The sequence below is a fragment of the Corvus moneduloides genome, chromosome 10 (genome assembly GCF_009650955.1).
Source record: "Corvus moneduloides isolate bCorMon1 chromosome 10, bCorMon1.pri, whole genome shotgun sequence".
NCBI lineage: Eukaryota > Metazoa > Chordata > Aves > Passeriformes > Corvidae > Corvus > Corvus moneduloides.
The window spans coordinates 19,238,533-19,261,479 of NC_045485.1; the positions used below are offsets into that span (position 1 = coordinate 19,238,533).

At 63.8% G+C, this 22,947-nt stretch overlaps 3 protein-coding genes across 12 annotated transcripts; 2 read left to right on the forward strand and 1 right to left on the reverse strand.

Moving 5' to 3' along the window:
* The first annotated feature begins 1,166 nt into the window (after positions 1–1,166).
* FAM131A (family with sequence similarity 131 member A) lies at positions 1,167–7,229 on the forward strand. Of its 4 annotated transcripts, none has more exons than XM_032119895.1 (6): positions 1,167–1,509; positions 3,082–3,206; positions 3,979–4,072; positions 4,333–4,515; positions 4,714–4,842; positions 5,217–7,229. In XM_032119895.1, the coding sequence occupies exons 3-6, from the start codon at positions 4,003–4,005 to the stop codon at positions 5,660–5,662; spliced, it is 828 nt and encodes a 275-aa protein (XP_031975786.1). In that variant the 5' UTR covers positions 1,167–1,509; positions 3,082–3,206; positions 3,979–4,002; the 3' UTR covers positions 5,663–7,229. The 4 variants fall into 4 exon arrangements, with proteins under 4 accessions (XP_031975786.1, XP_031975785.1, XP_031975787.1 ...); XM_032119894.1 differs by having other exon boundaries at positions 1,379–1,505; XM_032119893.1 differs by lacking the exon at positions 1,167–1,509 and adding an exon at positions 2,231–3,008.
* Positions 7,129–9,429, forward strand: LOC116448875 (heat shock protein beta-7-like). The gene is made up of 3 exons (XM_032119897.1): positions 7,129–7,598; positions 8,400–8,551; positions 9,080–9,429. Exons 1-3 carry the CDS (start codon positions 7,151–7,153, stop codon positions 9,266–9,268), a joined length of 789 nt encoding a protein of 262 aa, XP_031975788.1. The 5' UTR covers positions 7,129–7,150; the 3' UTR covers positions 9,269–9,429.
* On the reverse strand, positions 9,390–22,434 carry CLCN2 (chloride voltage-gated channel 2). Of its 7 annotated transcripts, XM_032119888.1 has the most exons (24): positions 21,771–22,430; positions 17,188–17,332; positions 16,593–16,724; positions 16,350–16,478; positions 15,692–15,825; positions 15,528–15,605; positions 15,341–15,419; positions 14,615–14,740; positions 14,463–14,547; positions 14,253–14,354; positions 14,084–14,168; positions 13,851–14,006; positions 13,343–13,412; positions 13,048–13,158; positions 12,607–12,820; positions 12,376–12,509; positions 12,106–12,257; positions 11,917–12,022; positions 11,775–11,848; positions 11,291–11,341; positions 10,652–10,690; positions 10,335–10,439; positions 10,176–10,262; positions 9,390–10,096 (listed from the first exon to the last, which is right to left on the reverse strand). In XM_032119888.1, exons 1-24 carry the CDS (start codon positions 22,323–22,325, stop codon positions 9,890–9,892), a joined length of 3,156 nt encoding a protein of 1,051 aa, XP_031975779.1. In that variant the 5' UTR covers positions 22,326–22,430; the 3' UTR covers positions 9,390–9,889. The 7 variants fall into 7 exon arrangements, 4 of the variants coding, with proteins under 4 accessions (XP_031975779.1, XP_031975782.1, XP_031975781.1 ...); XM_032119891.1 differs by lacking the exon at positions 14,084–14,168 and having other exon boundaries at positions 13,851–14,045; positions 14,463–14,488; positions 21,771–22,434; XM_032119889.1 differs by lacking the exon at positions 11,291–11,341 and having other exon boundaries at positions 9,890–10,096.
* Positions 22,435–22,947: the final 513 nt, after the last annotated feature.

Genomic DNA, 22,947 nt, shown 5'->3' on the forward strand with positions numbered 1-22,947 from the left:
GGCTGTGGAGGAGAGCCCTGATGTCCCCAAATGTCCCTTTTCCCACAGGCACGAGTGGTGGAACCTGCATGGTCTCCTCGGGACAGGAGATGGGAGATGTGTGCCAGGTTCCCTCTACGCCTTTCAGTGTGGGAGGGCATTTTTCTATCAGCCCCCTCCTGCCTTGTCTTGCAGTTGGAGTGGAGATGGGGCACAGCTGGTCCCTGCTGGGGTTCCCTTGTGGGGTATCCCTGTTGGCAACAGAGGCTGGTCCCCCTTGGGGCTGGAGGCCAGTCTTTGATGCCTTGGGCTGCCTCTTGCTGAGTCACCCTGGCCCTGGCCCAGAGGGTACAGAATAATTAACCAGAGGCTGTTCCCCAGATTACAGGCTGATCTGTCTGAGCTGCAGCCCTGGCATCACTAATGCTGGGAAGCAGTTGGCAGGGAAAGGCCTGGGGCTGGGGACTGAGCAGGAACTCCCTCCATGACTGGGAATGAGTGAGTAACAAGAGAGGGAGGCCCTTTGAGCTGTTTTGGTAACCTGCTTGCCAAGGGAGAGAGAGGGTGGCACCCCAGCAGTGCCCTCCTGTGCCAGGGAAAAGGTACCACAGCATTAATTACCATCAGTAGGTTTCAGAATGAACACAAGCTGACCCATCAGCGCTGGCCTGCAACTCCTGCAGGGGCCGTTGCTGTCAGACGTGATGTGCCAAAGCCTGCACCCACCTGTCCCCAGCCCAGTTCCATGGCGGTGGGAGGCTGTGCCAGTGGCTGTGTGCTGCACCACCACACCCTCGGGGGAGGGTAGGTGCTGGCACGCCTGGGGCTGAGGGGTGCCCTGTTTCTGCAGGGTCCCAGCCCTTGTTCGCCCCCCTCCCCCCCGGGGGGTGCACCGGGGCCGGGCGGGGCGGCGCTGTCCGCGGTGCTGGCACGGCGCTCTCCGCGGTGCCCGGCCTTCTTCCCCTCCTCAGCCCCCTCCTCTTCCTCCGTCCATCCTCCTCCTCTCCGCGCCCCCTCCTCTTCCTCCGTCCCCCTCTTCCTCTTCCTTCAGCCCCCCTCTTCCTTCATCCTCCCCGGCTGCCTTCATCCCCCCTTCACCTCTCTCCTCACCTCCCCTTCCTCCTCTTCCTCCCGGCCTCCCTTTCCCCCGTTCTCCCCTTCCTCCCTTTCCCTCATCCTTCATCCCCTCCGTCTTCTCTTTCTCAGCCTTCCTCCCGCACATTCTCCTCCTTTTCTTCCTCCTCTTCTTCCCGCCTCCCCCTCTCCCTCCTCTTCCTCCCCCAGCAGTGACGTCTCTGGACGTGCTGCTCCCGGCCCGGCGCAGGCACCGCTCGGGGCTCCGGTTCCGCTCGGGGCTTCGGTACCGCGGCCCGGCCCGGCTCGGCAGCGGCTCCGGCGGGGCGCGGGCGCTGTCCGGGGCCGCCCATGCGGCCGGGGGGCGATGTGGGCGGCGCGGAGCCGGCGGTAGTGCCCGCACCGGGGCCCCCCCGGGAGCATGGGCTGCATCGGCTCCAAAACCACCATCGGTGGGTGAGCGACACCGGCATGGGACCGGGGACTTGGGGGAATAGGGGGTCCTAGGGTACGGAGGGTGTTAGGGGAACTTGAGTATGGGGAGGGGACCGTGCAGGGGCTGCTGGGGGCGGCCGAGGGGTTGGAGGTGATACGATAGGGGTGTGGGGGGCTATGGACGCTGGGGGATAGGGGAAGGTGGAGAGCAGGGAGCTGAGGGGGATCCGGGGGATGGACTGGTGGTGTATGGGGATTTAGGAGGCTGTGAGGGCTGCGGGGTATAGGGAGTCACGGAGGTGGGGGGGTACTCAGAATTGGGGTATCTAAGTGTGTTGTGTATACAGAGAGCTTGAGGGCTCTGGAGGACTTGGCTACGTATAGGGTGATGGGGGCTATAGATGGGTGGGGGTTTGGGAGCTGGGGGTGCTGCTCTGGAGCAGCTGGGTGGCCCAGGGAGTGCAGGGAAATATGGGGGGGGGTGCGGACGTGTAGAGGCTGGGGGGATTGGAGCAGTTGGCCTGCAGCTCGGGGGCAGCTGGGGGATGGGGGTGCAAAGGGGCTGGGAAGGGAGTGTTGTGCCGGTCAGAGTCCTGAGAGGTTATGGGTTAGCTATGAGAGAGATGGAGTTGTTCAGGGGACTATTGGAGGTAGGGGTTTGCTGCAGTGTGTGGGGTGCAGCGGGGGTGCTGCAGATGTCCTGGGGGTGCTGCAGGAGGGACGGGGGCTGTGATCCGAAGGTGTTCTGGCGGCTGGGTTGGTGGGGGCTAGGACAGTGTTGAGAGTGTTGCAGACGTGCCGGAGGGGCCCTGGGGGTGTTGTTGCTAGGATGTCACCACAGGGTGCCCCTGCCCACAGCTGGGAGTGGGGGCGATCCTCTCTGCAATTTCCCAAGGAGGCAGGGTGTACCCTTAGATATGGGTGGGAGGCAGCACTTATGAGCTCCCCTGTATCCCACCTCACAGCTGGTTTACGTCAGCCGTGCCCACCTTGGTGCAGGGGAAATGAGGCTCCTGAGGGATCCCCTGTCTTGGCCCCTTTGGGACTGACCTTTCCTGGGAACTGCATTGACAGGAGATCCCCAGTGCTTGGGAGTCAGTGCCTGAGGGTGTGGGCATCCATCTGTTTGAAGTGTCAGTGCCAGGAGGTCAAGCTGTTGTGGTGAAGGATGGGTGTAGGTGCTTTTATTGACCCTATCCCTTCTTGCTCCTTTCCCTCCTGACCTCCTCCTTGGAGAGGGGGATTTTGGACATAGCGGAGGAGCAGCAGCCCCCTGCAAGCATGGCCCAGTGCTGCCTCCCTCCACACACCCAGCACCTGGCCCAGTCTGGCCTGGTCCAGCTGCCCCCACCCCTCCCACAGCAGCTGCCAAGCTGGGATGGGTGCCTGGTCCCCAGTGCCAGGCTGGGGACGTGCGTTACTGCTGACACAGGCGGAAGAGTTGCCCGGGCGTGAGTCACCAGTGCTGCAGCAACGAGTTGTGTCTGGTCTCAGACTGGACAAGAAGCCGCTACCATGGGGTCAGTGGCTGGGGGACTGAGAGGGCTGCTGGAGAAGCGGAGGTGCTGAGGTTGGCCTCGGCTCTTCCTGCAGTGGCCGTGGACACAACGCTGTGTGTGGAGTGGAAGGAGGTGAAGGCACTGTCACCCCTGAGTGTTTCCCGCCCGCTGCCCCGGCTGGTGCGCCAGGCCTCCTTCGACAGCCAAGACTTCTTCCAGGTACCACTGAGCCTGGCCGTGCCCGGCTGAGGTGTCCGTGTGCCGGTACCCCATGGCGGGGCACCCGTTCTGGCCATGGCCCTGCCAGCTCGCAGTGGCTCAGGGCTGCTCTGACGTCAGCCATGAGCCGGGCTGTATCCTGGGAGAAATCAGTCCACGGTGCCTTGTTGCCATGGCAATGCAATTTGTTGCGCGCCTCCAAATCCCACATTGCTTCCCCCGTGGCCATGGGCTCTGGGCCTGGCATGGCTGGGATAGCAATGGGGACATACAGCAGGGTGTCCTGGCATGGTGTGTGCTGCCAGGGAGTGGGTGCTGGGGAGCCAGGCTGTGGTGGTCTTGCACGTGCATGTGTGCGTGCCCGAGCTGGGGAGGGCACACACGTGTGTGCGACACCAAGTAGCACGGGGCCCGTACACATGTGAGTGCACACAAGCGTGCAGGTGCACGTGTGTGTACAGTGAGTTCAGGTGTGAGTGTGCAGGTGTGTGCTTATGGTCAGTTTGCGTGTCTGAGTGCCTGTGTGTGTGTAGATGTGGTTACCTGAGGAGGCATGTGCAGGTGTGTGCACAGTGTCAGCGTACGGGTGTGCTGACACTGTGGGAGTGTGCACACAGGCACAGGTGCCCTGCTGTGACCATCCCTCTGCACACACGGATGCCTGTAATGGTCCCCGGGGTGGGAACCAAGCAGGACAAGCCCCCTCCTGGAGCATGGGGCTCCCAGAAGGGGAATGGTACCCAGGCTGTGACCACACTGCCCACTCTGGCAGGTCAATGTTGAGGACACTGTCGAGATGCTGCCCAAGTCACGGCGCGCGCTGACCATCCAGGAGATCGCTGCCCTGGCCCGCTCCTCACTGCACGGTAACTGCTCACCCAGGGGCTCATCTGGGAAAGGGGGCTCTCCTGAGCTGAGGAGTCTGGGCCTCTGGGGAGAGCCTGGAGGTCACCTGTCTGGAGTTGGAGGGGAGCCCAAGGGGTCACTGGTGGCATCCAAGAGGAGGGCATGGGGGTGCCAGGTCCTGTGGACTGGAGGCAGGGAGTGCTGGATCTCAGGGTTATGGGCCCTGTGTTGGGGACTTGGGGTGCCCTGGCACATGCTGACGTTGGGGCACATCCCATAGGCATCTCACAGGTGGTGAAGGAGCACGTGACGAAGCCGACGGCCATGGCACAGGGCCGTGTTGCTCACCTCATCGAGTGGAAGGGCTGGTGTAAGCCAGTGGAGTCACCTTCTGCCCTGGAGAGCGCCTTCAGCTCCTACTGCCACCTGAGCGAGGGCGAGCAGGAGGCGCGATTCGCTGCTGGTAGGCACCACAGGCACAGCTGGTGGGCATGGTCCCCACTGCGGCTCAGGGCAGGGGCGGTGGGATGGGCTGTCCCCATGCATCCATCTGTCCATTCATCCATCCATACCATGGCACTATGGGCAGAGAGGTGCCAGGGCAGTGGGATTTTGGGGGCACCTCCCTGCATGCGTTTGACCCGTGCCTGTCCTGTGCCAGGTGTGGCGGAGCAGTTTGCCATCGCTGAGGCCAAGCTGCGAGCCTGGTCCTCAGTGGATGGGGACGACTCCAATGACGAGTCCTACGATGAGGACTTCATGCCCTCCACAGAGAGCTCCCAGCCCACCGGTAGGTGCTGTGGGGAGTGGGCAAGTTGTGCCACTACTGGTGTGGGTGTCCCACTACTGAGGGGTAAAGGAATGGGATGCCCGTTGGCTGGCACATTGCCCAGCCTGGCCAGCTCCATACAGGCAGTGGCCCTGCCTGGCACCGTGGCAAACAGTGCCTGAGCCAGGGATGGGGAAACCCTTAAATGCAACACCTCTGTGGTGCCAGAGAGTGTTTTGCTTTTCCTTTGATGGTTACCAGTGCCCTGCATGCAGCAATTTGTGTGCAAAGCAGGCATGGGACTGCTCCCAACCTGCAGGACACAGGGCAGGGGGCAGCTGACATCCCTGGTGCCCTCAGCCCTGGACTGACCCAGACATCCTGGTTTCCCACAGAGCTGACAGGCACGATGCCCGCCAGCGCGCTGCTGCGAGACCTGCTGCAGGGCCACCTGTGCCAGCTGGGCGTGCGGCACGGCTCCTGCGAGCCCGAGAGCGACTCCTCGCACACCCTCTCCCCTGAGACTCTCTGCTCCAGCCTCTGCAGCCTGGAGATGGTGTCGCCCTCCGAACTCACTGCCAAACTGCTGGGCTCCCTGGGGGGTGAGGACCTGCTGCTGCCCAAGCTGCCGCCCCCAGCCAGCCAAAGTGCCTTGCGGGGCCTGACACGGCTCCGGTGCCAGGACTCCCTCTACTCCGTGTCCTACGCCGAAGCCTGTCTCTCGCCCACGGAGGACGAGGTGGTGCTGAGCAAGGACTTCCCACTCCGCCGGAAAATCTCTGACGTCGCCTCCTCCGGGGTGGCATCGCTGGAGGAGGAGGAGGAGGCCGAAGAGCCCTGATGCCTCCTGGGGTGCCCTGCCTCTCCTGGTGGGGGTCCAGGTCCCCTGCCGAAGCCCTCTGGCCAGACCCCACGCTGGGTGAGGGACAGGCCCTGCCACTGCTCCCCCTCGCTATCCGGGCGCAGGAGGGGTTCAGGGGGCCACTGCAGCCCCCCCAGCCAGTGTGCCCCCACCATGCCCCGGCCCTGCTTGGCCACATCGTTGCCCTCCTGGATTTTTGCATGAGAGCAGGGAAGGGGTGCAGGGAAGGGCTTGGGGGGGGTCTGTCCCCTGCCCTGATGTCCAGATGTGCCCCCAAAAACTGACAAGACTAAATAATTGGGGCTGGTTGTTCGCATGTTCTTCCCCAAACCACCCTGGGCTCCCCTTTTGGGCACAGTTCCCTCCCCCACAATGGCATGGCTGAAACTCTCCAAGTATCCCGTGGTGCCTCTACCACCCCGAGCCAGGGTGGTGGTGGGGGTTTTGGGTGTGGGAAGGGCTTTTCTCCTCTCTCCCTGGCCAACTTTTATTGGACCGTGTTTAAAACTGTGAACTGCTGCCTTGGAGCATGGAGCTGCTGGAGGGGAGCTGTGGGGGTGCCAGGGGTGCTGTGGGTGTGCTGCGGTGCTGGGACTTCCTACCCTTTTGTACATGCATGGGGCTGGCACGGGAAGACTGCAGGGCCAGGTGGGCACAGGCTGCCAGGCTGGGGGCTTTGGGCCACCAGGAGAGCAGCCCCAAGCCAGCCCTGCAGCATGGGGCTCAGCCCAGCCAGGGGCCCCAAGTCTGCTATGAGGCAATGCAGGGTGGAGAGAGGGGGTAGGAAGCAGGACTGATGTCCCTGTCGACAAGTCACTCACCCCTAGCAGGGAACCAAGTGCCTACATGAAGGGCGACCATCCCCCCCTGTCCTGGCTGGGGGTGGCACCCCCCCTCGGGGACCCCCCAAGCCCATGTGAGGGGTTCCAGGCACGTCGTTTGGGGGAGGAATGCCAGTTTTTGCCAATGCTTGCACGCCCTTTCCTGCATGGCACGTGTTCTCGTGGGCCACTCTCCCCCTGCATGCTGCTCCTCACCCAGCCCAGCCACTGTCCCTTGTCCCCGCACCCCGGGGTGCCCCCTAGCACCCTCTGCACCCCTGCTCCCCTGCACCCCCAGCACCCCTATCAACCCCCCGCCAGACACAGCTCCTGTTCTCCCTCCCTGCCACGGGGTGCCCGGTGTGGGGCTGGCCCCTCCTGTCCCTGCATCACCGAGGGGCTGCCAGGGCCAGCAGGCCCGACACCATGCTGATGGCTCCCTGCCACCCGCCACCCCTCCCTCCCGGGGGCAGCGGATGCTCCCCACGGTACCGGGCTGGGCTGGGGGTGCGGGGTGCCCGTGGATGGGTGGGGGCTTTGCTCTGTGTGTGTGTGCATGTGCACACCTGGGAGCGCATGGGCATGTGCACGCATGTGCATATCTGTGGGAGCTGCCTGAGCCCCCCGCCCCGCTGTGGCGGTACCTATGGAGTATCCGTGGGGTGCCCACACCGTGGCACCCCCTCCTCCGTCCTGCCAGGTCTTGAATAAAGTAAATTGTGCGAGCGCTGCGCCGGCCGCCTCTTCTTGCAGGTGGGGGGCAAGGAGGTGGCAGGCCAGCGGTGGCAGGGATGCATCCCCCTCCGCGGCCCCACGGGGTGACGGAGGCCTCGTCCCTTATCTCGCATTCCTACGGACAGGGTGCCTAATTATGGGCATCTGGCGGTGGTGGCTGGCGGGCGGCTGGACCCTCCCCACGGCAGGGCCCCGGGGGGCGCGGGCAGCAGGCGCCATGGCAGCGCGCAGCTCAGCCTCCACGTACCGCGCTGAGCTCCTCAGCGCCTACGGGCAGGGGCACGGCAAACCCCGCTTCGAGGGTGACCGGCGGCATGGACCCTTTGGGGCACGGGCACATGAGGCGTTTGGGTACCCAGGTACAGGGCATGGAGGGTGGGGGGGGCTCTGCTACCCTGGGGATGGTCTCCCCAAGGGTTTACTAGCAGACCTGTGCCTGGCGACAGCCTGGGACCCTCCTCTCTGCACAGGTTGGGGGGGCTCAGGGGGGAACCCTGACTGCCCCCCAGGTGCCCTATGGCTCTTTGGACTGTCTTGCAGCTCTTACTCCCCAAGTGCTTTTGTGTTCCCCCTGTAAGTCCCCAGTAACCCCAGTGTCCCTGCTGTCCCCAGGACCACTGTGCTGCCTCCTCCCCCTTCTCCAGACCCTTTTGATCCTCCTTTTGTCCTCAGAACCCCCCCATAGCTTTTCCTCCCCAACCCAGGCCATCCAGGCTGCCCTTATGTCCTCAGCTCCCCTGTGCCCCACACCCTTTGATGTCACCTGCTAGACCCCCACTTTCTTGTACACCCCCAGTAACTCCAGTGTCCCCATCTCCCCCAGCCCACTCCCCCAGGCTTTCCTGGTCATCCCCAGTGTCTTCACCCTCCTGTTCAATTCCCCTGCTGTCCTCACGCTGTCCAGTGCCCCTGGAATCTCCCAGTGCCCTCAGGTGCCTCCAGACCACCCAGTACCCCTCCAGGCCTCCAGTACCCCCATACGCCTGGGACCCCCAGTTCCCCCTGCAATCCCCCAGCACCTTCAATATCCCCAAACTCCCACTGCCACCTGCTACCCCCAGCCCTCCCTCCCCCAGTGTCACCAGACTCTCCCACACCCTGCAGTGCCCCAGACCCTGGGCATTGTGGCCCCATGCCCAGCAGCCCTCCAATGCCCACAGAGTCCCCAGGTGCCATGTACCCCTGCAGCCTGGGCACCTGGGTGCGTGCCCAGGGTGACACCTACCAAGTGGTGGCCGACGTCAGCCAGTTTGAGCCCCCTGACATTGTGGTGACCACCTCCAACTGCCATGTCGCCATCCAGGCAGAAAAGGTGAGGCACCTGAGGGGGCAGCATTCCCTCCGGCCATGGGGGTCCTGTCCCATGGCACCCCCTCCTGTGGGTGGCGGGGACGGGGTGGTAACTGGGAACAGCTGTTGCTGACACTGGGGTAAATGGGAGCTGTGCCCCAGCGATGGGACAACAGGTAACTCCTGCCCTACTGCACCTCTCCTGTACTGGGGTAACTGGGAACTGTCCTCACTGAGAATGCGACAACTGGGAATTCCTGCTCCATTGCATTCTCTGCTGGAGGTGGCAATTGGGAACGGTCCCTGCTGGCACTGGAGTAGCTGGAATTTACCCCACAAGCCAAGACTTAGGCAGCTGGGGCCTGCTTCCTGCTGGCAATGGGGTAACTAGGAATTGCCCCTGAGTCACTGGGATCTTCCCTGTTGAACTCCCTGCTGGAGCCAGGGTGACTGGGAGTTACCCCATTAGAAGCACTGGGGTAACTGGGAATGTGCTGTGTACCCACCATGCCCCATTGTGTCCCACTGCACCGGTGCTGCCTCCCCGCAGGTGGCTGAGGATGGCACCGTCTGTGACACCTTCACCCACAAGTGCCAGCTGCCTGAGGACACGGACCCGCTGTCGGTGAGCTGCACCCTCACCGAGACTGGCACGTTGGTCATCACTGCCCGGCGCCGCGCCAGTGCCGGCCCTGGGCAGCCCCCACAGCTGCTGTACCGCAGTGAGGCCACGCTGTGAGTGACACTGGGTGACAAAAGGCTCCTTGCCCTGAGTGATGCCAACCCCAGCACTGTGGTGAAGCTCAGATGGTGCCCACAGCCTGTGCCCCTCTCCACCTCCAGCCCCTCAGTGCTCCAGCTCTGTTTATAAAGTCCTTTTATTAAATTAATATAAAAATCTCTGTATTTACATGGGGAGATGTGCACGGCAGAGAGGCAGCAGGGACCCCCTGTTCCCAGCCATGAGGTGCTGAGCACAGGGGGCAGTGCCCACCCATGTCCCCCTGGACACCCCAACCTGATGCCCCTTTCTCCCCCTATGCCACCCTGAGCAGGGACATTGTGGTGCCCATGGAGGGTGAGAGGACAGTGGCCATTCTGGGGGGCACCAGGGGCTGGGGGGGTAGCGAAGAGGTAGCGAAGTGGGAAGCCCCAAGAGCTGGCAGGTAGTTGGGGAGCAGGGGCTGGCTGGAGGGCATTCGGTTGGTCCCTGGAACAGGGAGGGGGCAGCGGCACTGGATTGAGGGTGCCCATTCCTGTGCTGAGCCTGGCATCAGTGGGCTCAGGGTGGGCATCCCCCGGCACCTGCCAGAGGGCCCCTGTGGCTTCTGGGGACATGGGGGGGTGGATCTCAAGGGTCTCACTGGCCCTTGGGGGTGTTGTCATCATCGTCGCCCCCAGGACCAGCCTCGCGGGGCATGTGGTGGTGCTGGTGGCGGTCCCAGAGCTGGTGCAGGGCGGTGGTGTCGGCCTCGGTGGTGCTGGCGGTGCTGTCACGGAAGCTGGCGAGCGGCGGGCGCACCTTCACCCCCTTGCCTGTCAGTGAGCCCTCGATGGCCTTGCGCAGCTGCGGGGACCCCAAACCCATGGGCAAACAGCTCCAGGTGCCACTCTGTGCCCCTCCAGGCTCCCTGCCCCCTGCTCACCTCCTTGAGGGACACCATGCCCACCAGCCGCCCAATGCTGGTGACAAATGCGTGGTCCAGGCCCAACAGAGAGAAGATGGTGTGGGTCTGCAGGAAGAGGGGGCTGAGTTGGGGGTCTGAGGGTTGCGGGTGGGGGTCTGGGGTGGGGTGTGGGCGCACCTTGTGCAGCGAGGTGTGCTCCACCAGCTGGAAGGGTGCGGGGTCAATCTTGGCACTGCTGAAGTCCACCAACTGGTCCAGCTGCTGTTCTTCCCACTCCAGTATCTGGGGAGGTACCATTGGGCAGGGTGAGGGGTACGGCCTCCCCACAGGTGCCAGCAAGGGCCCCCCCATCCTCCCTACACCCAGTCTTATGGAGAAATCTGCGTTATCCCCCCTCTACCTCCCCATGCCCACCTCATGCTCTGGCTCCCCTTTGGGATGTCTGGGATCCCTCTGAGAAGGAGGGTCCTGCCTGTCTCTGCCCAACCCCTCACCTCTGCTGGGGTCATCTTGTCACCCAGAATCATCTCCTCCTGCAAGAGAGGTGTGTTGGAGCAGCCCTGAGGGAGGCAGGCGGTGCATCCGCACACCGGCTGCACGCAGGACACAGGCAGGATGCAGGCAGGGTACAGGCAGGGAACGGCAAGGGTGTAGGCAGCACATGCAGGCAGGGAACAGGCAGGGAATGGCAAGGGTGTAGGCAGCACGTGCAGGCAGGACATGGGCGGGGAGCAGGCAGGGTACAGGCAGGACATGGGCAGGTCAAGTAACATGATTGGTTGACAGGACATTGGTCACACCCTGATTGGCCACAGTTGGACAAGTCAAGCTTGTGATTGGTGGAGAGAATGCAAGGTGTGCCATGATTGGCTGAGCAAAGTGGGGCAGATCCCGTGGCTGTGATTGCTGGGAGGCTCTGTGTCCCAGTTCCTGGGAAGGTTTGGGACAGGGGTGGTGCACACCAGGATCGGCTGGATGGAATCGTAATCATCCAAAATGAACTGCACGGACATAGGCCCAACGTGATTGGCCAAGCACAATCTTGCCAGGCCTCTGATTGGTTGAGAGAACTCCTGCCAGGCTCTGATTGGCTGGGAGGAGCTGTGCCCAGGCTGCGATTGGCTGCAGCTTACCACAATGGAAAGGCGGACGCGTTTGGCCTTGGGATAGGCTGCGGCCTGGGCCTGGCCCATGGGAGAGACGGAGGTTAGGGGTTGGGATGGGATGGGATGGGATGGGATGAGGAGATATGGGCAGGAATGAGATGGGATGGGATGGGATGGGATGGGATGAGGAGATATGGGCAGGAATGGGATGGGATGGGATGGGATGGGATGGGATGGGATGGGGTGGGATGGGATGGGATGGGACGGGATCTGATGGGATGGGATGGGATGGGATTGGATTGGATGGCATGGCATGGCATGGCATGGCATGGGTAGGAACGGGATGGGGTGGGATGGGATAGAAAATGATGGAAAGGGATGGAAAGGGATGTGATAAGAAAGGGCAGAGCTGGGCAGGGCTGGGAGGGACCAGGCAAGGCCAGGCAGGGCTGGGCAGGGCCAGGCAAGGCCAGGCAGGGATGGGAAGGGATGTGCAGGGCCAGGCTCTCACCTCAGTGGGCTCTGCGGAGGTGTTGGCACAGAAGAGGCTCTTGAGGGCGATGCCAGTGTGGTCAGCGGTGCCAGCTGTGGGTGGAGAGGCGGTGTCAGTGGGGGGGACAGAGGGGGGCCAGGAGGGCCACATGCAGACTCACCTGGGGGGCTGTCAGCCGGGCTGCTCGGCACCCGCTTCAGCGCCGGCTTCAGGGGCTTGCGGAGTGCGGGGCGGGCAGGGGAGCCCGAGGAGGTCTCTGTGTTGATCTGTAGGGGTATAGGGTGGTAGGGTGATGGTGGGGGGCACCTTGACCGGGCATCCCTAACCCCAGGATAGTTGCATCCCTCACCTGGAAGCGGATGCTGGAATCAGAGAGCCGGTGCCCATCCTCGGACAGCACCTTCTGCCGCAAGGTCAGGAGTCGGCGGTGGGGACTGAGCTGGTTGTTGAGCAGGGCACCCACCTGAGTCCGCTCGATGGAGCCCAGTAGGATCATGGACTCTGCCAGACACAGCAAGGGGCCACGTTGGCTCCTGATATTCCCTCTGCCATCCACCCCCCCATCCTGGCACACTCCACGGCTGCTGTGGATGCCGGCAGAGCCCCTTCTGTGTCTCACCAGCTGACTCCACCAGTGGCAGGTTCTTCATCTTGGTGCTGTGCAGGACCTGCTGCAGGTCCCGGTACTTGCAGCTGAGGGTGACGTAGCGGATATCCCGCACCATGATGTCCTCCACCCGCACATTGTACTTCCTGCCCAGGAAGGGGAGCAGTGGCCTCAGAGTGATGCCATCCCCTCCCCTTGTGCTTAGTGAGGGGTTTGGGGCTGGGGCAAGGGACACAAACTCACTCGTGGTGGCCCCAGCCCAGCTCAGGGAGATAGGGAAGCTTCTTGATGCGGATGATGCTGTCGTAGAGGGAGGGCTGGAGGCTCTGGGCCACAGCATTGGCCAGGATGACAGCGATCATGACAGGCAGGATGTGCGAGATCTGCCCCGTCAGCTCGAAGACGATGACGGCCGTGGACACCGTGTGGGTGACAGCACCCGACAGTGCGGCCGCCCCTGCGGCCACCCCCAGGAGACACAGGGAGGGGGGCTGTCAGCTATCGCCCACCAGGCTATGTCCCCACCCTGGGTTCCCCCATCTAAGGCATCCACCACATCCGGAGCCCTTGGGACCATCCCCAGTGGTGGCATCACTCCCAGTTCTGGGGATCATCACCTCAGCTGTGGGGCAGTATCTCCAAATCATGCCCACCATGGTGTCCTCATTCCAGCTCAGTGCTTACCCACCACGGCGTAGCCCCCCGGCACGATGCGATAGATGTTGTTATCTGCGTGGATGCCGTCAGGGAACCAGGCTGCCATGCTCTCCCCCACCAGGCGCCCAAAGGCTGCCCCTGCCCAAAGAGACGGGCTGGGATCGGGCACAGGGCTCTCCTGGCACCCGGCCCAGCCTCACGCCCTCTCCTCTGCCTGATGCTGCCAGGGAAAGGGACACCTGGAGGCACCCACAGGTGCCCAGTGTGGGCTGCGAGGTGGCTTCCTCCTCCCTCTGTGCCCACACAGGGTACAGGGACTCACCAATGACGAAGACGGGCATGAAGGCTCCACATGGCACTGGGATGGTAGTGGCCAAGGCTGACATCCAGAACTGCAGGGCAGACACCCATTAGTTGCCCTCCCGGACCCAGCCCTGCCTCCTGTCCCTGCTGTGACCCTCATCTAGGTGCTGTAGAGCAGCACGTGGGCACCACACCCTGCCATGGGGCATGGGCTCCTCCCAGGGGCACCCTGCCAGCTCCTCCCTGGTGGTACTTGGTGGCATCTGGCCAGCACCTCCCTGGTGGCACCTAGGAGCAAGCAGCCAGCACCTCCCTGGTGGCACCTTGGTGGCTCCTAGCCAAGATCTCTTTGATGGCATGCCAGCACCACCCAGCAAACACATTGGTGGACTCTCGAAGCAGCCACCCAATGCCTTCTGGTGCCACCTTTCTGGCAACAATCTGGCATCTCCCTGGTGGCATCCAAGAAATCCTCTCCATAAGCTCCTGGTGGTACCTTGGGGGTGACAGGGTCAGTAGGCACCCACCTTCATGAGTATGAAGACAACAAGTGTGATGAAGATGTTGGAGCGGGGATGGTGCCAGGCCTCCAGAATGCCCAAGTATTCGAATTCATCACTGAGCCCCTGCTTGGCCCACGTCTGGTTGTCAAAGAGTGTCACCAGGGTGTCCTTCTGGGTGAGCTGGTGATGGGCAGGGATCAGCTGGGGCTTGTGGTGGCCCTTGGGTGGGGACCTGTGTGTCACCCCATGGCAGGTACCTGGCCAGCCATGAACTGTCCAAAGCCGGGCGGGAAGGTCAGCGTGGAGATGATCAGCGTCACCAGGGCAGGGAAGAGCAGGCGCCTGGCAGGGTGGCACAGGGCAGGGGGTGATTTTGGTATAGCCCCAGCTCCACCATCCTGCTGCTGGGGACTGCTGGGCACCTACTTCTTCATGAGGAAGCGGTTGATGGTCTTCTGGCGGCGCATGAACTGCACGATCTTGCGGTTGAGGTAGACGAAGAGTGCACCCCCGAAGCCGCTGGCGATCCTGGGCAGAGCCAAGGGGAGAGGTGTCCTGCTGCCACCACCAGCACCACCAGCGCTGCCGCTGCCACCCCTGGGGCCATAGGATGGGTGCTGGGATGGCCGCACTCACCCGATGACGGCAAAGGCAGGCAGCTCCTGCAGGTCGAAGGGGAAGTCGAGGCGGAAGCGGGTTTTGAACAGTGCCGTGATTGTCTCTGGGGGATGGTGGGGGTCAGTAGGGCTGGGCAGGCGACCCCTGTGCCCTCACCCTGCCTGAGGTACCTTCATCCTTGTTCCAGACGGCAAGGACACGGAAGATGAAGGCGCTGAAGGTGGCAGCGAAGAAGCCGCGCCAGTAGTTGCGGACGGCAAAGAAAGTGGAGGTGACCTCGATGCTGAAGAGGACGCCTGGCATTGGGGGGAAGTGCACAAGGGAGGTGGAGAAACCTAGGCAGGGCCCCGGTGCCTGGCATGCTTCCCACCCTGAGTCCACACTCGTGCACAGCCCATGGGGGGCCCCATGGACACACTACGGGGCAGTTTGAGGGCTTCCCTGGCAAAGCACGTGGCTGGTCCCAGCTGGGCACAGTGGACACGGCACAGTGGGCCAAGCACGAGTCTGCATGAGCGAGAGGGTAGCACAGGCATGTGGGCAGCGACATGAAGGGTGGCACTGGGATGGAGTGAGGCGCACATGGATGGACAGACAGACAAATGGGGCAGCAGGCAAAGGGCAAGGAAAGAGTCAGACACATCACCAACCTACGGGCAGGGCTCAGCGGGACTGGAGTGGGGAGCTCCCTGGAGCGCAGGGCGGCAGGGGAGAGGACAAGAGCAGACGTTATGCATCTGGGACGATGGTGCCTGCTCCTCCCTTGCTCCTCCCTGCTGAGCAGCACTGCCCTCTCCCAGGCCAGCTGTCCTGGGGGTCCTGCTTGCCTCGCCAGGTGGACCCTGCTGCCTGGGCGGGAGGTGCAGGGGGTGTGGGGGGGCCCCGGGTGACCCTACCTCCGATGGGGGCGGCGAAGCAGCAGCCAACACCGACGGCGCAGGCAGCTGCCAGCATTTCAATGTTTCTTGCCTCATTCTGTGAGGAAGACAGGAGTGAGTGGGCACTGTCCCCCCAGTCCCAGGTACTGCCAAACCTGCTGGTGGGCACAGGTTGATCCTCCTGGGGCCAGCCTGCCTTGCTCACCTCATAGAAGCCCCCAAAGAGGGAGAGGAAGCGGCTGAGCAGGGCTGCACACATGCTGGCAATGTGGACGAAGGGACCCTGAGAGGACAACAGGGGGACTGAGGATATTGCCCTCAGCCTCACTCCCTGGCCCCTGCTCACCCTGCCCCAGGCACTGCCCTCACCTCCTTGCCCAGGGGCATGCCGCTGCCCAGGGCACATGTCAGTCCGATCACCTTGGCCACAAAGGTCTTGAGGGTGAGGTACTCCTTCAGCACAACGCCCCGCAGGATGGTCTTCATCTCGGGGATCCCTGAGCCTGGTGACATGGGGATGGCCTTGACCAACAGTCATGAAGGGGGGACACTGCCCCATGGTTCTGGGGGGTAATCCTTGATGCTCTGCCACACCCCACTGCCACAGGGAGATCCCAGAGACGCCACTTCCCACAGTAATCAGGAACAGCCCCATGATTATGTAGGCACAGCTCAACCCATAGCCCCACAGGGACTCCAATCTCATAGCCCCCAGGAGACCCTCTGAAGATCAGCTCTTAGCCCTAGGAAGACCCCCAAGCCTGCTAGCCTCATAGCCCAGGAGGACATCCACCCCTTAACTCACAGGACACTCTCTGAAGACCTCTCTCATAGGCCTTAGAAGACCCCCAACCCCACAGCTCAGGATGATATCCAAATCCTAGTCCCCAGGAGATCCTCTGAAGACCAGCCCATGTCCCTAGAAAGACCCCCAGGACCTCCAGGAAGACACCCAGGCAGCTCCCAAGGCACAGCCCCAGGGAGTGGACACCCTGTTTAGGGTGCAGGCAGCCCCCTGATGCCCTACCCACGGCCTGGGGGGCAAGGATCTGGGTGAAGCCAGCTGAGAAGGTGATGAGCACAGTGGGGTAGGTGACCCAAGCCATGTACTGCAGCAGCACGTTGGTGTCCAGGCCGCCGTACATCCACTTCTGAGCTGTGGGAAGAGCCGGTCAGATGGGCGGTGGGTGGCAAGGCACATGGCATGGCCCTATGGCATGGCCACTCCCAGCCCTGCCACGGTCCCAGGAACCCACTGGTACCTGCTTACCTTGAAGACACGTGGCGATGGCGAAATCCATGGCCCAGCTGACCAGTGCCATGACCAACCCCAGCAGTATGAGGAAGACCCAGTCCTCGCCCACCTTGGAGATGAGGAACCGCTGGCACTGCAAGGCGCAGACTGTGGACACAAGGGCGGATTCAGGGCTGGGTGCCCCAGGGATGGGCACACTGAGGTGGCAGAGCCAGGCTGACAGCAACATAAATGCTCACAACCAGCAGCACTGACCCAGCACCGCTGGTACCGTCTGGTGCAGGAGCACCTCTGTGTCCAGCTGTTACAGCCAGCTGACTGTGCACAGTCACACACGGCACCGCCGGGCATGCACCTCCCAGCAGCACAGCCTCCCTGGCATGGCCCCAGCTAGAGGGGCTGGGGGCCCCCAGGCCCTGCAGTGTGCCTGGCTATTTCGGGCCATTGTGTCTCTGCTGCCCGGCGGGCAGGTGGCATTGTCCTCGGCGCCGGTGTCCCATGACAGCCAGAGAAACTCTACCCACACCGCCGTGGTGGGGTGGGCAGCCGTGTCCAGACTGTGCCGCCGTGGGGCTGTGCCCACCCATGTCCATATCCCGATGACCCTTACCACGACAGGGGGCACAGCGGCCCTGGGTGTACTCCAGCAGCTCGGAGGGGCGGCGGGGTCGGGGGGTGTCCCCCTCCTGCAGCCGCAGCCGGGCCGCCTCATCCTTGGCAAAGGTGCCCAAGTCCTGCGTGTAACGCCCATACATCTGGGGAAAAAGGAGTAGGCAGGGGTGTCAGGGCAGCTGGTACCCCAGCTCCTGCACCCGAGTGGGGAAACTGAGTCAGGGGAGCAGTGGGCATGCTGGCATGGCCTGCCACGTGAGGCAGGCCAAAGCAAAGGGGTGGAGGTGCCTGTGGGAGTGCCCGGCTGCCCTCGGGGCGTGGGAAGGAGCCAGGCAGATAAGGTGAGTGTGGATCGATAGTGATTGTTTTGCTCACGTGCCCAAAGCAGGCAGCTGAAACGTCAGTACCAGTCTCCGGCCCTGCCCAGGTGCCCCAGGCACCGGACTGTGCTGGTGGAGGGTGGGGAAGGGCCTCCAGTGATGGGACCGTGGCCAGCTTGGCCAGGAGACTCTCTGAGGGCTAGTATTGGGGTTGTGCCGGCACTCTGCAGGCACCACACCCCGACATTGCTAAGAGCAATGAGGGCTGGGATACCCCCCCAAAAGCTGCCTTGGCAGGCCACAGGTGACACGAGCTGGCTGGTCTCAGCTGGCAGCAGAGAGGCAGGAGGACAGAGAGGGACAGGATGTACCCCCAGTTCCAGGAGGAGGGGGCACAACATCAGGCCCAGGGCGGTCCCTGGGCTGTGACGAGGGGGTTAGGGATCAAAGGGGTGCGAGTGGCTCTGTGCCCACATAGGAATCACCCCCTTTCCTCGGGTGCCTCCTGCCTGGCTGCGGCACGTGGCCTGGCCCTGGCAGGGGGTGGCCCTGGCAGTGCCCCTTGTGCTGGCCAGGAGCTCTTTGTGCCTGTCTTCCCCACTGAGCCGGGGGCATTTGTCCCGCGCTGGCGGGCACTGCCAAGGACTCGGTTGCTTGGTTTCCGTCTCACTCCCCCCGCACGACCTGAATGCCAAGCGCCAGAGGTTGGCCCGGCACAAAGGGAGGCTTCAGGGCCGTGGGGGCCCTGCCAGGCTCCCACGTCGGGACAACGTGAGCCCCATGCTGATGCCGTGCCCACCCGCCGTGCCGTGCCAGCGCAGCGCGTGGCTGCCCAGCCGGGGCGCAGCCGCCCTCCTCCCCGGCACGGCCCGTGCCGGCGCCCGGCCGAGGGGCAACGCCACGGGTGGGCACCGCGCTGGGCACGTGGGCAGCCCAGCCCTGGCTGCTGGCAGCAGTGCCCACCCTGGATGCTCGGGTCCTGTTCGCAGCCCCCTGGCCTGCTGGCACATGACAACTCCCTGTGGGGACGGCATGAAGGTGCACTTCTCACGGGGCAGCGCTCCTGCCCAGGTCCCTTTGGTAGAGAGCAGAAAGCAGCCAGAGCGGCGCCGGGTGGATTCTCTGCTGTCTAATACCCAGGTTGTGCCCAGCAGCGGGAGGGAGGGTGGGGATGTAAGCAGGGAGAGGAGGGTGAACTAATTTCCACTGCTGACCCTATCCTGGCACGGATTTTCCCCCAAACTCCTGCTCAGCATGGGCTCAGTGGCTCCTTGCCCTGTGGAAAAGAGCTGGGGGGAAGGGCATGGCCACCTTGAGGGGCCAAATCCAGCATTGGCTGACAGAGGAGGACCCCGGCCCTGCACGGGGTCTTGCTTTCAAAGGCTCCCTTTGAAAAAAGCTTGTTTGCTCTGGAAGATGAAATGGGCCGTCACCCCAGGAGTGCTGTCACCCTGCCAAGCACTTGCCTGCCTGGCCCCACTGCTGACCCATGGCCAGCCCAAACCAAGATAAGATCAGCCCCAGGCTGAGTGCTCCCCAAACCACCTCTGTGTCTACCTCTTGGGGCTGTGCCAGGGGCTGCCACACTGCCCCGCCAGGTGTTGGGGCACACGGTGGGATGCCCAGTGCCAGAGGTTCCAGCCTGGTTGGGGGTGGTGGGATTTGCCCCCCCTCTGCTTCACTTTGCAGCTGGCCCCACTTGCAACAACAGGAGTATGAGCAAAGGGGCTGTGCCACCCCACTGCCACCTGCCACCCCATGCCCACCCCATGCCACAGCCCCACAGGAGGGATGTGGGACCCCCATGGGTGCCCAGTGCTGAGCAGCCACAGCTACTGTGCCCACAGCCCTGGCATGGCTGTGAGGGCCAGTGGTGGGCTCTCTCCTTCCTCCTCCTCCTCCTCCTCCGCTTCGGTTATTTTTCCACAAAGGCCTTTTGAAACACAAACAGCCCCGGGACTCCGGCCTCTGCCGTGAAGCAGCTGAACAATCACAGTGCCGGGCGGGCAGGGAGCGGGCACAGGGGGGGCTGGCGGGGGGCACTCGGGGACACGGGCACGGGCCAAGGCTGCTGTGTTGGTCCTGGGCTCCTGCACTGCAGGCACCGGCTGTGCCACAGCCCCTTGGGCACTGCCAGCCCATGGTGCCTGCTGTGCCCGGGCGATGCTGCGCCTGGGGCGGGCACTGGCATCTGGTGCTGCCGTGTCCCCGTGCCAGCCTGTCCCATAGCACTGAGCTTGCTTGGCAGTGGTGCCCACCTCCTCATGGCTGATGCCGGCCAACCTTTCTCCCCAAATTTCCCCTAGGGGAGATATTTAAAGGCAAGGGAGTGGGGGGTCCTCTGGGCTGGCAGTGGGCAGGCAGAGGCCAGGGGGTGTGTGTCACGCTACCCGTCTTAGCCGGGCTCTAATCACCCTGAGAGGCTCTGCAATGAACAAGGGCAGTTTGTCAAGCTTAATCCCCCCCACGGGGCCTTTTGCTCCCTGCCATGACAGCCTGGCATGTGGGGGACACTGGGGCTGATGTGCACCCTGGCACCCTCAGCATGCCAAGGGTTCCCACAGACACCTGCCCAGCATGGGGACCCCAGGGTGGGATGCCTGGGGAGACCTTTAGGTCTGGGGCCCTAAGATCCATGGCATCCCAGGGCTGGTGAAATCTGGGGAGGGGAAGGGCATGTGGTAGGGACAGAGACCTTTGGGCATGGCTGGGCACAACCCTGCAGCCTGGCTGTGATGGCTTGGCTGTGGGCACAGGCAGGAGCTGTCTCCAGGCTGCCCAGCTCAGACCAGCCCATGCCAGGCTCCAGCTGCATCCTGACCCTCCTGGCAGGTGCTGGCAGGAGCAGGTGGTGGCTCAGATGCACTGGGGAGGGCTGGGCACTCCTCCTGCCCAGCACGTGCCGAGGCAGCTCCCACAACTCAGGTGTGAGGCTATGGGACGGGAGCCCGCACCCAGCCTCACCCACAAGCCCCAGGTGCTTTCATGAGCCTCACTGAGCCCAGAGGCCGTGGGGATGGGCACCATGGAGCACTCAGGCCATGGGTGCTACCCTGCCCAAAGAAAAGGAGGGCAAAGTCTGCTGATGCCGAGCACGGCTGTCCTGATGCCAGCCCAGCGTGCCTCTCCCCTCACGCGCTGCCCGCAGGCTCCTCCGCCCCGCAGTGCCCGGCTGGGGTGGCCTCTCTGCTCAGCCACCGTGACCAGGCTGCCCAGGGGGGCCGTCCGGAGCCGGCGGCGGGGAGAGGCACCGCCACAGCTCGCCCCTGTTCCTGCCCCCGACTGCTCCCTGACTCAGCCCTGCCGGGAAGAACCGTGGGGTCAATAAGGTCGTGGAGATGACGGCACAGCCGCGGTTCCCATGGCCAGCTGGTGTCCTGCAGCCACCTGACAGCGCCGGGGCAGGGGCGGCTTGGGGTGAGCACTGAGGGGCACCGCCAGAAGAAGGGTTTGGGTGCTGGGGAAGGCAATGCAGAGGGTATACAGAGCAGCAGTGCCCCGACGCTGCCCCGTGCGCCCATGCTGGGTGGGTAAGGCTCAGCAGGGCCTGCCCCGCACACAGCAACCTGTTCAGACTCTCTTGGGCAGCCGTGGGCACGACAACTCTGTGGCCACACAGTCCCTGCTTCCCTGCACACCTCCCTGGCCCTGTCTGTCCGCATGCCTTTGCCAGGGCAAAGTACTGTCCGCCTTGGGCACCGTCCCAAGTAGAGGCCAGGGAAAAGCACCTTTGCCCGTGATGTCTGGGGGCCGTGGGCAGTGGAGAGCAGTGGAGTCACTGGGGACACAGCGGGGAAGGAGGACACCCCAGGACAACGGGACACACTGGTGCCAGTGGGGAGGCCTCGGAGGAAAAGGAGTTGTAAACATGGGGCTAAGGTTGCGGGTGGGGGAGATACGTTATCTCGGGGGCAGAGGGCCGGGGACATGCCGTACGGGGGAGAGGAGCGTGCCCGGCTGGCGCCTCTGGGACCCCCACAGGGTGGGCATCCCTTCCCAGTGAGGAGGGTTTTTGGCAGGGGGTGGTGAGGTGTGTGCAGAAGTCCTGCCCTGGGAGTGGGGGCTCAGCTGGGCTCCTTCACAGCCGGGGGGACTGGGAGTGACACCCCAAACAGGATACAGGACCCCAAACAGGGCACCGCGGAGTTCTGCCGCCCTGAGCAGGGCAGCACCTCCAGACCCCCAAAACCCCCGGGTGCTCCATCGCGCCCTGTCGCATCCTGGGCTACCCCGGTGTCCGCCCGGTGCCCCCGGTACTCACCAAGGTCTGCTCATACTGCAGCGCCCGCTGCGCCTCGCTCTCGGAGGCCATGGTGCCGCCGCTGCTGCCGCCGCTCCGCTCCGCGCCGTCCCGGTGCCGGTGCCGCTGCCGGTGCCCGCGGCGGCCGCAGCTCCTCCCGGACCGCGCGGGGCGGGCCCGGGGCACTGCCCGGGGGAGGGATCGGCCGCGCTCCGCCTCCGCCGGCAGCGCCCGGCACCGGCGGCTCCCGGTACCGGCACCGGCAGCGCCGGGCACCCAGCGCCCGGCTGGGTCGAGGGGAGTCCGGCCGGGAACTCTGTCCCATGGCTGTGCCCCGTCCACAGTGGCCTTTGCCCAGGATGGCACCCGTGGGCAACCAGTGGGTGCAGGTGAGGGTAAAAGCCGGCATAGGGTGACCACGGGCCAACTTTCCCCTGGGACACGTTGCTCCCTCTTCCCACAGGTACAAGGGGCTGGCGTGGGGCCGGGCGCTGCTTCCCCGTGGGTTCTCCCCGGTGAGATGTGGGAGGACTGGGCTGAGGCTCTGCAGACGATCATCCCCAGGCTAATGGCCATGCCTGGCTGGGGGACAGATCGGTGGGGGCAGAGTGCCTGAGGTCTGTGTTGTCATGAAGGGCACGAGGGCACCTGTCAATGCCCAAGGGGGGCAGGGCACCTTGGCACTCTGGGGACTCACCACCCCAAAGCTGACAGGGAGCTCATCCTTACCGTGATGCTGCTCAGTGTCCCAGGACTGTCAGCCCCCAGGGAGAGAGATGGGCTCCACTCTTCGTTGCTGAACTCGCTGGGCAGTAGAGGCTCAGTCCTCTCCAGAGAGGCACACGGGTAGAGCTTGGCAATCCTTGGGCAAGGTGCTCCGGCATGGCAGGCTGGCTGCCGGGACCTCTGTCTCACCGCCGCCACGGGCTCAGAGGCAACCGGGGCAGCTGGCAGGGCCACTCTCACCCTCCTCCCCGGGGCACAGGATGGCACCTTTGTGGCAAGAACTGGGTGCAGGGACAGGCAGAGCTGTGGCACTGCTGGACTGGTGCTGCGGGATCGGGAATGGGCTAGTTCCCACTGCCCAGGTGCCACCCTCTGGTTTGACGTTGGCACCCCCAAGGGTGGGTGACGATTGCTGGGCTGGGGGCTGGGATATGTCCTGTGCCAGTCTGGGAGGCTTCATTGCCCGACACAA

Excerpts from the sequence above, each read along its gene's own strand:
- FAM131A (XM_032119893.1), top strand. The coding sequence starts at position 2,867 with ATGGGTGCCTGGTCCCCAGTGCCAGGCTGGGGACGTGCGTTACTGCTG. Across the intron at positions 3,207-3,978 it reads ACAGCCAAGACTTCTTCCAG|GTCAATGTTGAGGACACTGT; the intron begins GTACCACTGAGC and ends CCACTCTGGCAG. Across the intron at positions 4,843-5,216 it reads AGAGAGCTCCCAGCCCACCG|AGCTGACAGGCACGATGCCC; the intron begins GTAGGTGCTGTG and ends GGTTTCCCACAG.
- LOC116448875 (XM_032119897.1), top strand. The coding sequence starts at position 7,151 with ATGGAGTATCCGTGGGGTGCCCACACCGTGGCACCCCCTCCTCCGTCC. Across the intron at positions 7,599-8,399 it reads TGAGGCGTTTGGGTACCCAG|AGTCCCCAGGTGCCATGTAC; the intron begins GTACAGGGCATG and ends CAATGCCCACAG. Across the intron at positions 8,552-9,079 it reads TCGCCATCCAGGCAGAAAAG|GTGGCTGAGGATGGCACCGT; the intron begins GTGAGGCACCTG and ends GCCTCCCCGCAG.
- CLCN2 (XM_032119888.1), bottom strand. The coding sequence starts at position 22,325 with ATGGCCATTAGCCTGGGGATGATCGTCTGCAGAGCCTCAGCCCAGTCC. Across the intron at positions 16,725-17,187 it reads CCGCTGTGCCCCCTGTCGTG|TCTGCGCCTTGCAGTGCCAG; the intron begins GTAAGGGTCATC and ends TTGTGTCCACAG. Across the intron at positions 15,420-15,527 it reads TCTTTGGGGGCTTCTATGAG|AATGAGGCAAGAAACATTGA; the intron begins GTGAGCAAGGCA and ends TCTTCCTCACAG.